This window comes from Sturnira hondurensis, unplaced genomic scaffold, assembly GCF_014824575.4.
Source record: "Sturnira hondurensis isolate 20B ecotype Veracruz unplaced genomic scaffold, ASM1482457v3 Scaffold0007406, whole genome shotgun sequence".
Lineage (NCBI taxonomy): Eukaryota > Metazoa > Chordata > Mammalia > Chiroptera > Phyllostomidae > Sturnira > Sturnira hondurensis.
The window spans coordinates 11,775,734-11,788,576 of record NW_028080037.1 but is presented as its reverse complement, the minus strand read 5'-3'; the positions used below and the strand labels follow the sequence as shown (position 1 = coordinate 11,788,576).

Genomic DNA, 12,843 nt, shown 5'->3' with positions numbered 1-12,843 from the left:
GAGTTGTTCTGCGTGGTGACCACAGACCAGCTCTGGCCCTGGTAACCCCCTGCGATCTTCCGCCATCCAGCAAGCTCTTAATGAAGATAGCATAATGCCATTTTGGCTCTGTACCATCCCCAGGGCTTAGCATCTTGCTATTTCCACATTAGATGTGCAAATCAGAATAAATGAGCTGCCGAGGCCCGTTCTGTTTCCTGCAGAAAGAAGAAGTACGGAGGAGGCACATTCGTCTGCACATGGAAGGCGCGCTGACCGCGCGGGACAAGGTCGGGGTGCAGGACTTTGTGCTGTTGGACGCGTACACCAGCGAATCTGCTTTTCTCGACAACCTTCGCAAGCGTTTCAGGGAGAACCTCATCTATGTAACGTAACCCATTTCTCAGTGTTCTCCTCCGGGGGCGGTTCCCTCCCTGCCTTCACAGCTTCCGCGGCTGTGAAGAGCATCACTCTGTTAGGTCAGCCAGTGAAAGGAGGTGTCCAGGGGCCCCGCCCACTGCTCTCTGACCCATTTGGGCTGAGCCCTTCATGGCAGTCAGTGACAGAAGCCCAAATGAAACTGGTCTTAGCACCAAAAGGGTGTCTATCGACCTATGTAACTTTAGGGTCTATGGCTAGATCTAGGGTCTCGGGCCATGTCACCTCTCACCGTTTGCCATTCTCCCCTCCATCACCAGTCTCCACACCCTTCCTGCTGACTTTTTCAAGACTTTATTCCTCATCCTTCAGGTCTTAGCTCAGAGGTCAGCTTCTTAAAGAAGGCTTCCCTTAGCCCGCTGGCTGAATTGGCCTCCCTTAGTCATTCTCTCTCTGGTTACCCTGCCTACATCTTTCTTATGTATTCCTAATTGAAACAGTCTGGATCCCTTGGTGGCTTACGTACCCCTCCCCGCCTGTCTTGTTCATCGTGTCATGTCAGCTACAGTGAATGAACGCGTGAGGGTCCTAGCGAGTGACGGCCTCTTCCTGGGGCCACCCGAACTGCAGGGCCCCTCACTAGTGCTTTGGCCCGTTCCCCCAGACTTACATTGGCACCCTGCTCGTGTCTGTGAACCCGTACCAGGAGCTCGGCATCTACACCCTGAGCCAGATGGAACTTTATCAAGGGGTCAATTTCTTTGAGCTGCCACCACACGTGTAAGTAGCACCCATCGGGTCAGCAACAGGGGTACTTTCCTGTTTCTTTCCTTTGTCCCTTCCCTCCCTCCTTTATTTACCCCTAACCACCCACCCGTGCATTCATTCATCTGTCTGTCCTCCTATCCATTCACCCTCTCATCCGTGCACTCATCCACTCATCCACTCATCCGTGAATCCACCCATCCACCCATCCACCCATCCACCCATCCACCCATCCACCCATCCACCCATCCAACCAGATCTTTGATGCATACTCACTAGGTTCCCTAACTCACTCAAACTGCTGCTGCCTTGAAAAATAAGTCTTCCACGCCTTGCAAAATGAGTCTTTGAATGCAAAATAAAGTCTTTGAACGGTGAATGCGGTGGAGAACAATAGCAAATCATTGTCGAATCTCAGCTTAGATACGATGAGAGGTGGAATCTGTTGAGACGGCCAAGAAGTCTACGAGTGGCCAGACAGGCGTCTTCCCTGCGGAATGGGCTGCCGCTGCCGCATCCCCCCATACCTGGTATCATGGCAGCTAAGGAGAAGCCCCTTGGTAGGAACTTACCAGGGCTGCAGACCCATTAAAACAAGCAATTTCCTGTATGATTTGGGCTTTGCTAAACTTCCCATTCTCCTTCCTGGTTGATTTTCTGGGCTAATATTTATGTTCTCCCTCCATTTTTCTGGGTACTCACCTCTTCACCTCCCAAGGCACTCAGAAACCTTTCTGCATCACGGCCACCAAAGATTCCCGAAATCGCTTGCAAAGTCAGCCACATGCGAAGGTCATAAACTTGGGAGGCCTTCATGCTTTGGCTTCTGATCTTGGAGATAAATCACTTAGGAGTTTTAGCTGTTGTCCTAAAGATATCCCAGAGATTTTAAAATCTTTTTCGATTTCCTGTCTCTACACTTCTAACTTCCTAGGTTTTGAGATAAAACATGAGATTGATCTTATTATATCAGTTGAGTTATTTAATATTTAGACAAGATGTTATTTCCATCTGCAACTAATAGAACATCTGTTGGGGATGTAATTTAGTATCTGGCTTAACTTAAAAGAAATGTTGATAGATTGTAAAAAATAAGTTTGTAAAATTAAAAAATTCTTTCTATGGCCACTCCAGTTCCTCACTTGATCTCATGTCCTATTTGAGCTTTGCTGTCCTGTACACGTTAAGCGTGATCCGTGGCCAGGTCGTGGCGGGGTTTGACCTCCGTCTGAGCTCACTGTCCTTGTACCACGGTCTGCATGTGGCTTCCCGGAGGCAGGGCGCCTTGTCCTGTCCTTGTGAGCGTCGGGCCCAGGGCAGGAGAGTCACAGCCGCTCCCCACCCCCACTGCCTCCGTTCCGCTTCTCCAGCTACGCCATAGCTGACAACGCTTACCGCATGATGTGCTCGGAACTAACCAACCACCTCATCCTCATTTCTGGAGAGAGCGGAGCAGGGAAGACGGAGGCCTCCAAGAAGATTCTCCAGTATTTTGCCATGACCTGCCCAATGACCGACTCTCTGGAAATAGCCCGGGACAGGCTGCTGCTCTCCAACCCAGTGCTGGAGGTACGCAGCCTTTCAGGGCCTGTGTGGGGCAGCTGCGGGAGGTCGCTGGGTAAGAAGAGGCCTCTGTTCGGGCAGGTCAGTCACTCACTGCCTGGGAGTTCAGAATAGGGGTCTCTGGGGTAGTATTGCGGTTAAGGGCATGACCTTGAAGTCCAACAGGCATGATAGCCCCAGGCAGCCATGTGCCAGCAAGCTTTAACACGTCACTTCCCACCCTGGGGTCTGTTTTTCCCCTCTGTGGACTGGGCCTACTGATGGTGCCTACCTCTTAGGAGGCTTTGAGGATTAAATTGAGTGAGTGCATTAAAAGCACACGACAAAATTCGGGAGCACTAAAATAATGCTTGATTATTTGTTCATGTTTTATTAATTAAAATTATTTGGATGGTTATTTCTACCCCTGCAAGTCATCAACTTGCTGAATAATTTCGAACAAGTTATTTTCACCTGCAGTTTTGTTGTCCTTTCTATAAAAGACCTTTAAGGGTGGAAGGAATTTTCCCAGGGGACCTTTGGGCTGAACAGTTTGTCTCTGTGGTGTAAGAAGAAGGGGGCTGGTGAGGGGGCCCCCAACGCTGCTTTCAAGAACAGCAGGGAAGGGCTGAGGGTCCCATATACCCCTCCTTGGGCCCTTGCTAATCTCTTTCTGGATTGGATTCCGGGGAGAAGATATTTTCCCCTTTTTTTCTTTGGGTCCAACTCTAGTAAGTTGGCAGCAAATTCTCTGTAGTTAGTGATTTCTTCTTAGAAGATAAACTATAGCTTTTATTCCTGGCTCCCTGCTCCCTGCTGTATTTTTGTTTTTGTTTTTTTTGTAATAATATGTATGTCATTTGGGGTCAGGACTATGGTGAGTTTAAGTGACAGTGAGTGACAGTTTGCTTTAGCTCCTCCCCTTTCCCCCACTTCATATCCCAAGGCTTTTGGAAATGCCAAAACCCTCCGGAATGACAACTCCAGCCGATTTGGGAAGTACATGGACATACAGTTTGACTTTAAGGTACGCTGAAGCTCCTATTACTGGTTCGCGGGGACCCCTTCATTTACCAGCAACAGAAACCCAATCCAAATGACCTTCAGGGAAGAAAGGCATTTATTGGCTCAAAGAGCTGAGAACTCCAGGATCAGTCCTCATTTTAGGAAATGCAAATAAAGACCACGGTGAAATGTCATCTTATGCCTCCTAGATGGGTAGAAGTGAAGAAGTCTGAGAATACCAGGTGTTGGCAAAGGTGTGGGTCACTAGGAACTTTCAAGTTAGTTCCTAGGAACTAACAAGCCCTGGCTAGTGTAGCTCAGTGGATTGAGTGCAGGCCTGTGAACCAAAGGATCCTGGTTCGATTCCCAGTCAGGGCACACGCGTGGGTTGCAGGCCAGTTCCCAGCAGGGGACACATGTTTCTCTCCCTCTCTCCTTCCCTTCCCCTCTAAAGATAGATAAATAAAATCTTTTAAAAATATGCTATATCTTTATATAAAAAAGAAACAATACAAGAGCAAACTCTGTGTTTTGCATATTCACAGCTGCAAGCCTCCTTCTTCCCCTCCCCCGCCCTGTATCATCTTGTGACGCTGAAGTCACGTAATCTAAGGTGGAGACGCCCCACCCCTGCAGCTGGTCCCACGGACGTGTGAGCCCACCCACAGCCGCTCTGCTCCTGGCGGCAAAAGCGCTGGGAACAACCGACCCCGCCGGCGAGGACTGAATGTCCGCTGACGGGAGAGGGGGGCATTAAATTGTGGGGTGTCTCTGCAACGAGCGTCAGTTGTGTGGGAGTGAGGGCGAATGACCGACAGCCGCACGTGGACCGGTCCCGGGACGTGTGTCAGGGTGAGGCCGTTGCTTACGCAGCTGGAAAACATTCCCAAGTGAGCCAGGTGTTGTTCAGGCACACGCCATCCCCTGGGCGGGCCAGCATGTCTGCCGCACCCACGCACCTCTGCTGCCGCGGCAACACGACAGTGGCCAGAGATGATAGTCGCGGCTGAGTGGGGCTGCGTTTTGCTCAGATTTAAATGGGGCTGAGGCAAGTGCGAAGGGTAGACCAAGTTCTCAAGGACGACGTGTAATTCTGAGTGACAACGTGACACTCGGCCTGGAGACCAGGACCCCGTGCTGAGCGTGGGGATTGGGACTGACCATCTCCGGGTTTTCCAGAGCCTGGTGCTGAGACTTTGAAAAAACTGAATTGCTCTGTGTGTTTTTAAACTTGATGTTGACATTTAACACACACCCTGGAAAGGATACCTGACTACAACTCAGGGAATGTTGACCCGTATCTCTACCCGTGTAACCACCACTCAGGTCAAGACATAAAAATGTGGCGAGTCCAAAAGGTTCTCCTGCCCTTCTCTGACAGTACGATCACGGTTCCAACTTCTATAGTCACATCACCTTTGCTGGTGCTTGGGCTTCACAAAAGCGGAACCCGATAGTACGTTCTGTCTGCTGAGGTCACTCATGCTGCCGCACGTGGCGGAAGTCCATTTTTGACCTTGGGTGCCATTTAGCTGTTCTCCTGTTGACGGACCTTTGGGTGGTTTCCAGTTCGGGGCCACTGCAAACAGTGTCCCGGACACCCTCGTACACGTCTTTCGTAGATGCAGGCATGCATTTATGTCGGGCGTATACCAGCAGGGGCATTGCTGGGTTCCTGCCAACGATGCGACGATGGTTAATGACGGTCCCAGTTGCTCCACACCTTTGCCACCCTTTGGTGTGTCAGTCCTTTCTGTTGTTGGCATCCTGGTCGGGGATGGCGCTCACTGTGATTTAAGTCTGTATCTTCCCGGTTATTGACGAACCTTTCGTAATTGGTATGTCGGTCCCTTTGGTTTAGAATACAGTGCTTTCTCACTGTGATTTAAGTTTGTGTCTTCCTGATTATTCATGAGGTTTTGGTCATTGTTAAAGTCTTTTGCCCATGTTTACTTTATTTTTTTTTAAAGATTTTATTTATTTATCTTTAGAGGGGAAGGGAAGGAGAGAAGTAGCAATGTATGGTTGCCTCTCGCGGGTCCCCTGCCGGGAATTGTGCCCTGACTGGGAATCGAACTGCTATCGTGTGGTTCGCACGCCCTCGCTCAATCCACTGAGCTACACCAGCCAGGGCTTTTGCCCAAGTTTGATTGGGCTGGGTTTTTTTTTTCCCCTTCATTGGTTTGCAAGAGTTCTATATATGTTCTGGAATGCAAATCCTTTGTGGGACGTTGTATTAAAAATGGTAATTAAGACAGTGTGGTATTGGCACAAGGGTATACAAACAGGCCGACGAACCAGAACAGAGTCCGGACAGACCCCCGGGTACAGGTCACCTGACTTATGACAAAAGCACCACAGGGGCTCAGCAGGGGTAGGATTGTCCCTTTGGTAAATGGTGCCAATCAATTGGAAACTCATGTGGATTAAAATGACTTCGACCCCCTACCTCACTTAGTATACAAAAATTAAATGGTAATCACTTACAGTCCTAAACATGAACAGTGAAACGATCAGGCTCCTGGACAAAAACATAGAAAATATCTTCATGACCTTGGGGCAAAAATCTTTTTAAACAGAGCCCAGAAAAAAAACCCTAGAAACCACTGCCCCCCGAAGGTCGACAGGTCCGACATCATTCGCCGTCAGCACTTCTGTTCCCTGGAAAACAGCGGCCGCAGGAGGGTGGCTTGGTCATTGCCGTGTTACCACATTGTTTTGTTTTGTCCTGTTTTGAAGGGCATCCCCATAGGAGGGCACATCATCAGTTACCTGATAGAAAAGTCTCGAGTTGTCTATCAGAACCAGGGGGAGCGGAACTTCCACATCTTCTACCAGCTTCTAGAAGGTGGCGAAGAGGAGCTCCTCGCTTCCCTGGGGTTGGAGCGAGACCCCCAGCTGTACAGATACCTCTCACAGGTTGGAAGGACCAGCCCCCGCTTGGGTGGCCCCGTGGAGGGGGGCGGGGTGTTTGCGGGGCCTCTGTGGGAGGTGCCGAGGACTGTGGGTCAGCCCGGCCGGGAGGTGTGCTGCCGACCGGTTCCCCAACACCTGTCAGAGTCTCTCCTGTTGCGCCTGGCAGGTGTTGTCTCAGCAAACTCTCCGGTATCTGGACAAGTGGTTCTCAGCCCCGGCTGCGATTAGAATCGCCCAAGGAGCTTAAACAAAATTTTTTTAATCCTTACCCAAGGGTGATATAGCTATTGATTTTTAGAGAGAGAGGGGTGGGGGGGGGGGTGGAGAGAGAGAGACAGACATCCATCAATGTGAGAGAAACGTCCACCGGCCGCCTCCCCCACGTGTTCCAACCCAGATCAAACCGACCACCTTACGGTGCTCGGGGTGACGCTCCCACCAGCGGAGCCGCCCGGCCAGGGCACCCAAGGAGCTTTTTAAATGCCTGGGTTCTGCCCTCCAGAGATTCAGGTTCAACTGGTCTGGGGTGGGACCTGGACATCAGGGTTGTATTAAACGCTGCCCTGTGGCCATCAATGTGACTAGACGAACCCCCTGATGATTCTAACACCCAGCCGGGTGGCCTAGGCCTGGCGGAGACTCGCTGACAGTCAGTGCCCACGACCGATGCCAAGTGGTCCGCTCCCAAATCTGGTGTGGAGACGACTTCTCGCGCCTTCCCGCCTTCCATTCTGAGACTTGTTAGCTGCAGAATGAACACGCTCCCTTAAAAGACCAGTTCAGGCCATTCCTGTAAGCAATCCCAAGATCTGGTGCTGCAAAACCGACTCAGAATTTAACTTCCCAGCACTGATGCCAGCCAGCACTAGCGTGCCCGAGTGCCCAGAATGCATGGCACCTGTCAGCATTCGCTGTCACCAGCACATTTTTGCGCCAAGATTTTTGGATCTTTGTCTTCTTAGAGGGCCTGGCTTTGACCAGAGGAGGCCACTTGGCAGGAAGCATAGAGGGACGCCATAAGAGAGTAAACATGGTCTTGTAAGCTGAATCTCCAAAACAAGCAGCATAGCCCAGTAAATCATGGAGGAAAAGATGATAGAAATTTGTCTGGAAAAATAAACTTAAATAATGAGGATAAAAGAATCTTACGATCTTTTTTAACAAGCTTGGCACTCATTCTTAGAGCCAAGAATAAATTAAACAGTGACTTTTCTTTTTGAGGACCTAATTTTCCCAACAAAGCTGTGTGACGGCATCACATTCAGCTTTGCATAGCATGATCACGGAAAGTCAATTTCTAAAAATATGTAAGGGTTTCATTCATTTTCCTAAGGGCTTCTCCCAACCTTCGATAATCCAGTTATTCTCTTTGGGAGTGTAGTATTACACTCTATCCTTGTCTATTTGTCCTGACCAGGTTATTTCAGCCAGCCCCTCACGCCACAGTGTCTCTGATGATTCAAGAGTTTGCATTCTTTTGATTCATTTCACGATCTCTGTAACTTTGGCAAACTCGCTGGCTTTACTTTGCTGCGTATTCCCATTGCTCCCAAACCTCCAGGTGCACTTGAAGGGCTGACTCCACAGGCCCAGGCCTTGAGGGTGGGGGATGGAACAGAGGCTGCTGCGTGTGTGGGAAGGGATGTTTGGGGGGGCTGTAGATGTCACACTAGCCAGGTCCCTTTGCAGGAAGGAAATTGTGTAAGCAAACGAATCTTCAGATAACCAGGAAACGAAGAATACCCTGTTCTCCAAAATCAAAATAATCAAACCCTCATCTAGAATGTTTTCTCTTTAAATTGTGACGTTGGTTGATCCGATACTTATTTAAAAGACCAATCCTAGAGTTAGTGGGCAAGGTCTCATCACACTTCTGCTGTGCTCATTTTCACACAGCCTGTGTTTCTCTCCAAACGCTGAACTCTCCTGGAGGGACGGTCCCCTTGCATTGAGCTTTGGCTGGTGGTTGCTAAGTGCACACAGATTGTTTTCGGAATTCAGGCTGTCACTTCCCTCCGTGTTTCAGTGGATACTTATTGAGACGTGTCTTCAATTTTTTAAAGCAAAAATGGCAGGGAGATCTCTTTTTAGAAACACACAAGAAAATATACCACTCATATGTAAGTTTTCCCAGGACAAGGCTTTTTAAATAAACTTCCAAATAAATCTGAATAAAGCGATGGTTGGCAAATCATCCCGTGCCAGATGATCGTAGTAAAATATATCTTTTTGCCATTCAGAACATTGTATAGAACCGGCTCTTGCACGCTCGTGGAGAAAGCCTTTTCTGTTTGGGGGTAGGTATTCCGTGACTCACTGTCCTCCCAGCCGTGCAACCCAGGTTTTGTCGACAGGGTCATGGTGCCAACGAGTCCTCTGTTAACGACAAGAATGACTGGCGCACGGTCTCCAATGCCTTTTCTGTCATCGATTTCACTGAAGGTGACCTGGAGGTATGGGCCCTGAGGGTGGAAGTGCCGGTGAGGTCTGGGGTTGAGCGGGCAGTCCTGTTTGGTTTTGTTGTGTGTTCAAGGGATTCATTTATTTATTTGAGAAAAGGGGAAGGGAGGGAGAGAAACATCAGCTGGTTTCCTTTCATATGTGCCCTCACCGGGGACCGAACCTGCAACCTAGGCCTGTGCGCCAACCAGGAATTGAACCTGTGGCCCTTTGGTTTGAGGGACAGCACCCAACCAACTTCTGGGCTAATCCTGGTTTCTTGGTGATTGCGTGGTAGAGCTGCTTGGTTCAGCCAACGACAACACAGGATGCCTAGTTACGGTTCACCTTCAAATAAGCCATGACTGATTTTTTTTTTTTAGTATAAGTGTATCCCAACATGGCACGGGGCAGATTGCCACTAAAACATTCCTCGTTGCTCATTTGAAATTCAAATGTCAACTGGGTGCTCTGCGTTTCTTCCTGGCGGCCCAGATTCTCCCAGTGTTGTGGGACAGGAGGAGGTGGCTGCCTCCTCCCCTCAAGTCCAGTCTCCCAGAATTTTGCAGATAATGAATTCTCACAGAATTGTTTACTCTTCTAGTTGGAAACAAACTGGAACAAATTGTAGGATGTGCAAGCATTGTTTTTACATCTTTTGGTCTTTTTATTATTAAACCGTTGATCTTTCTAAGACAATTCATATATATACATACATGCATACATACATGCATATGCACATACATACATACATATAGCTGGGACCATAGCATTTGAACATTAAATGGTTCATTGGGTAGGGGGGCAATATAAAAATAAGAGTGTCCTGTGCAGGAGATTGAGTGAGACATCTCCCCCTGCCTGCCTCCCGCACCCCCCGCCGCCCCCCCCCGCCCCCCGCACTGAAGCTCTTTCCTCCTGCCCCAGCCCCAGTCTCCGAAGTGAATGAGAGAAATTGGGTCTGTGAGCTCAGGGCTGGAAGTGGGGGGTGGTTTTCCCTCAGGTATCCCCCCTCCCGATGACATGCATCAATTAGGTGGCTGTCATCTTCTCTCCCTGTCCTCCTCACCACTTCCCACGTTCCTAGAATCTCTTTGGAATTATTGCCAGCATCCTACACCTGGGCAACATCTGTTTTAGAGAGAACCCCCGAGGCTGCTCGACCATACCCGTTGTCCAGGAGATCAAGTGGATCGCCAAGGTGATGTCTGCTCTCAAAGGCCGCGGGGGTCTCGGGCCAGAGGGGAGACAGGCAGCTGGATGCTTATGTCCCCCAAAGGACATGGCTGGCACCATGTTCTTCCTGGTTAGGAGACGTATAGAGGATATGGGGGTAGCAGAGTGTGGGGAAAAGCCAGTTGGTTGAGAGAACTACAGTGGTCTGTTTCGTATTAAAGCACAATTATCCATTAGGGCAGATAACCCTGAGCTTGGAAACTCCACGAACGCTTCAGAAGCTGGTGAGGAAAATGCCAGGGCACTGACTGGCATCTTGGTTCTCGTTCACGCAGCTCCTAGGAGTCCAGCCATCAGCCCTTCTGCAAGCTCTCACCCACAGAAAGATCGAAGCCAAAACCGAGGAGGTAATCGCAGCTCTGGGTGGGAGTGCGCCTGTTCTCTCCGCTGCTGCCAGCAGGACGGTGTCCCCCGGGGGAGGGGGCAGCCCCCGGACACTGCCCACCTGGTCCCGCACGGCCAGTTCCTGCTGGTGTCTCCTGCCTTAACTTCCTCATCCCCCGACATCACACCAGCACCCACCCTCCATGCCTTACAGTCGCCAGGCCTTCCCTCCACAGCATCTCTGCACATGCCATCCCCTCTGCTGAAACACTTCCCTGTGTCTCCTCTAGTCGACTCCTTGTCCCTCGGTTCCCAGGGCCATTTCCTGAAGGAGCCTTCGCTGTTTACCTCCCCTTCCCCACAGCATCATCTGTATCTCCTTACAGTACCTGTCACTCTCAGCTTAAGAACAACATGACTCCTTTGTGTGACTTACTGAATGTCTCACCACCGCCCCAAATGTGGGCCCAGCCCACCAAGGTTGGAACTGTTTGTCTCTTTTTTTGTTTTTTAGATTGAGAGAGAGAGAGACATCAATTTGTTGTTCCACTTATTTATGCATTCATTGTTTGCTTCTTGTATGTGCCCTGACCGGGGATCGAACTCACAACCTTGGCCTATAGGGACAATGATCTAACCAGCTGAACTACCCACCCAGGGCAGAACTGTTTGTCTTGGTCGTATCTCATTAGCTCAGCACAGTGGCTGGCATGCAAGAATAGCTGCTCTGTGCACAGATGACGGGGAGAAGGTGGCATCTTCCCTGGTGGTCATCATTATAGGGTCATTTGAAAACTCAGGGGACATTTTTTTTTAAAAAATAAACCTCCGTAATAATGCACCTGTTGTTGTTTCCAGGTGATGTGTCCGCTGACGCTAGAGCTCTCTGTCTACGCTAGAGACGCGATGGCGAAGGCCGTGTACGGACGCACGTTCACGTGGCTGGTCAACAAAGTCAATGCCTCCTTAGCGAGCAAGGTCAGCCCACACGTTCTGGATGACTTCCGCTTACTGACATGGCGATGCTTTATCATTTACAGTGTGATCTAAACAGTTTATGAGAATGGACCATAGGCTCCTGGTGGGTAGGTCCACAAAAATGTCCACAAAGTGCTTCTGCCAGCGTGCCCCACAGCATTCGAAGCGTGCCAGCTGGCTTTAAGTGTACACAGAGACTCCTGGTATTAACAGTAGTATATTTAACCCGGGTCAGACAAAACAGGACTCCACTGACGTCACCCTGCAGACACATTTCCTTCTGAAGTGGAATGATTTAAATAAAAAGGGAATTCGCTGAAACCTAGACATTAAAGACACGGCACAAGGCTAAACTCATGGAGGTCAGCGTGCAGAGGGCAGGTTTGGGAGACGTCAGCTCAGCACAGGCGTCCTTGGAAATACTGCGGGTTTGACTCTAGGCCACTGCAGTAAAGCGGAGCAAGTCGGAATCTTGTAGGGGGAGGGTCTTGCCTTCGATTTGTAGAAACACAACATCTATGAAGTGTCATCATGCTGAGCACACAACGTGAAGTGTGCCTGTCCACCATACATAGTGTCAACTGGTGTCCCTTTTCAAAAATAGGCATATGTTCTCTTAAATACCCATCCTCGCCTGACAGCACCTGGCCCTTTATTTAACATGATATCCATACCACCTGCCTTCTGTGCTGGATTAACATCCCCTTGGCTGGCTGGCTGGCTGGCCGGCCGTAGGGTCCCTCCCTGCCTTCCTTCCCACGTCTCTTCCTCCCTTCCAGGCTGCATGTGACCTTGGGAGGTGGAGGAGGGTTAAACGAGGGAGTAAAGCAGGAGGGGAAGGTCTCTCTGCTTGGGTGATGGATATAGAAGCTGGATGGGAGTGGGCCGGGGAAATCGTTTCCACCCTACGTTTCTTCTGTGAGCCCTTGTTGGAGAAAGGAAGCATGAACTTCACAGCCGAGGCCCAGCTTGGGGGCAGCCACCAGGTTCTGAGTGTCCCAAAGAGAGCCAGCGATGAACAGCGTGTGTTGTTTTGACCAGGAGTTCACCAAGAAAACAGTGATCGGGCTGCTGGATATCTACGGGTTCGAGGTCTTCGACAAGAACGGGTGAGGCCCTGTGTTCCTCCTTAGGACCCGAGTCTGGTTGTTCTGCCAGGTGACTCTCTAGTCATAGTGCAGTTGACGTCCCCATTCCTAGAAAGCATCCAGACTAGCACAGACTGTTTGAGAAGTCAAGTAGCCATAAAAACGTCTTTGAACTTGACTCTTGCAATCTGTT

General features: G+C 49.9%; 1 protein-coding gene across 2 annotated transcripts in view; it reads left to right on the top strand.

Moving 5' to 3' along the window:
- The first annotated feature begins 221 nt into the window (after positions 1 to 221).
- The window catches only part of MYO1H (myosin IH), a 34,415-nt gene continuing 21,793 nt past the window's right edge, over positions 222 to 12,843 (top strand). For both annotated transcript variants that reach the window (XM_037052313.1, XM_037052312.1), the window contains exons 1-10: positions 222 to 365; positions 1,022 to 1,137; positions 2,493 to 2,691; positions 3,611 to 3,691; positions 6,409 to 6,588; positions 8,940 to 9,038; positions 10,112 to 10,225; positions 10,536 to 10,607; positions 11,443 to 11,562; positions 12,604 to 12,671. In XM_037052313.1, the coding sequence (XP_036908208.1) occupies positions 240 to 365; positions 1,022 to 1,137; positions 2,493 to 2,691; positions 3,611 to 3,691; positions 6,409 to 6,588; positions 8,940 to 9,038; positions 10,112 to 10,225; positions 10,536 to 10,607; positions 11,443 to 11,562; positions 12,604 to 12,671 (1,175 nt within the window). In that variant the 5' untranslated portion in view covers positions 222 to 239. The remainder of the gene's footprint in view (positions 366 to 1,021; positions 1,138 to 2,492; positions 2,692 to 3,610; positions 3,692 to 6,408; positions 6,589 to 8,939; positions 9,039 to 10,111; positions 10,226 to 10,535; positions 10,608 to 11,442; positions 11,563 to 12,603; positions 12,672 to 12,843) is intronic.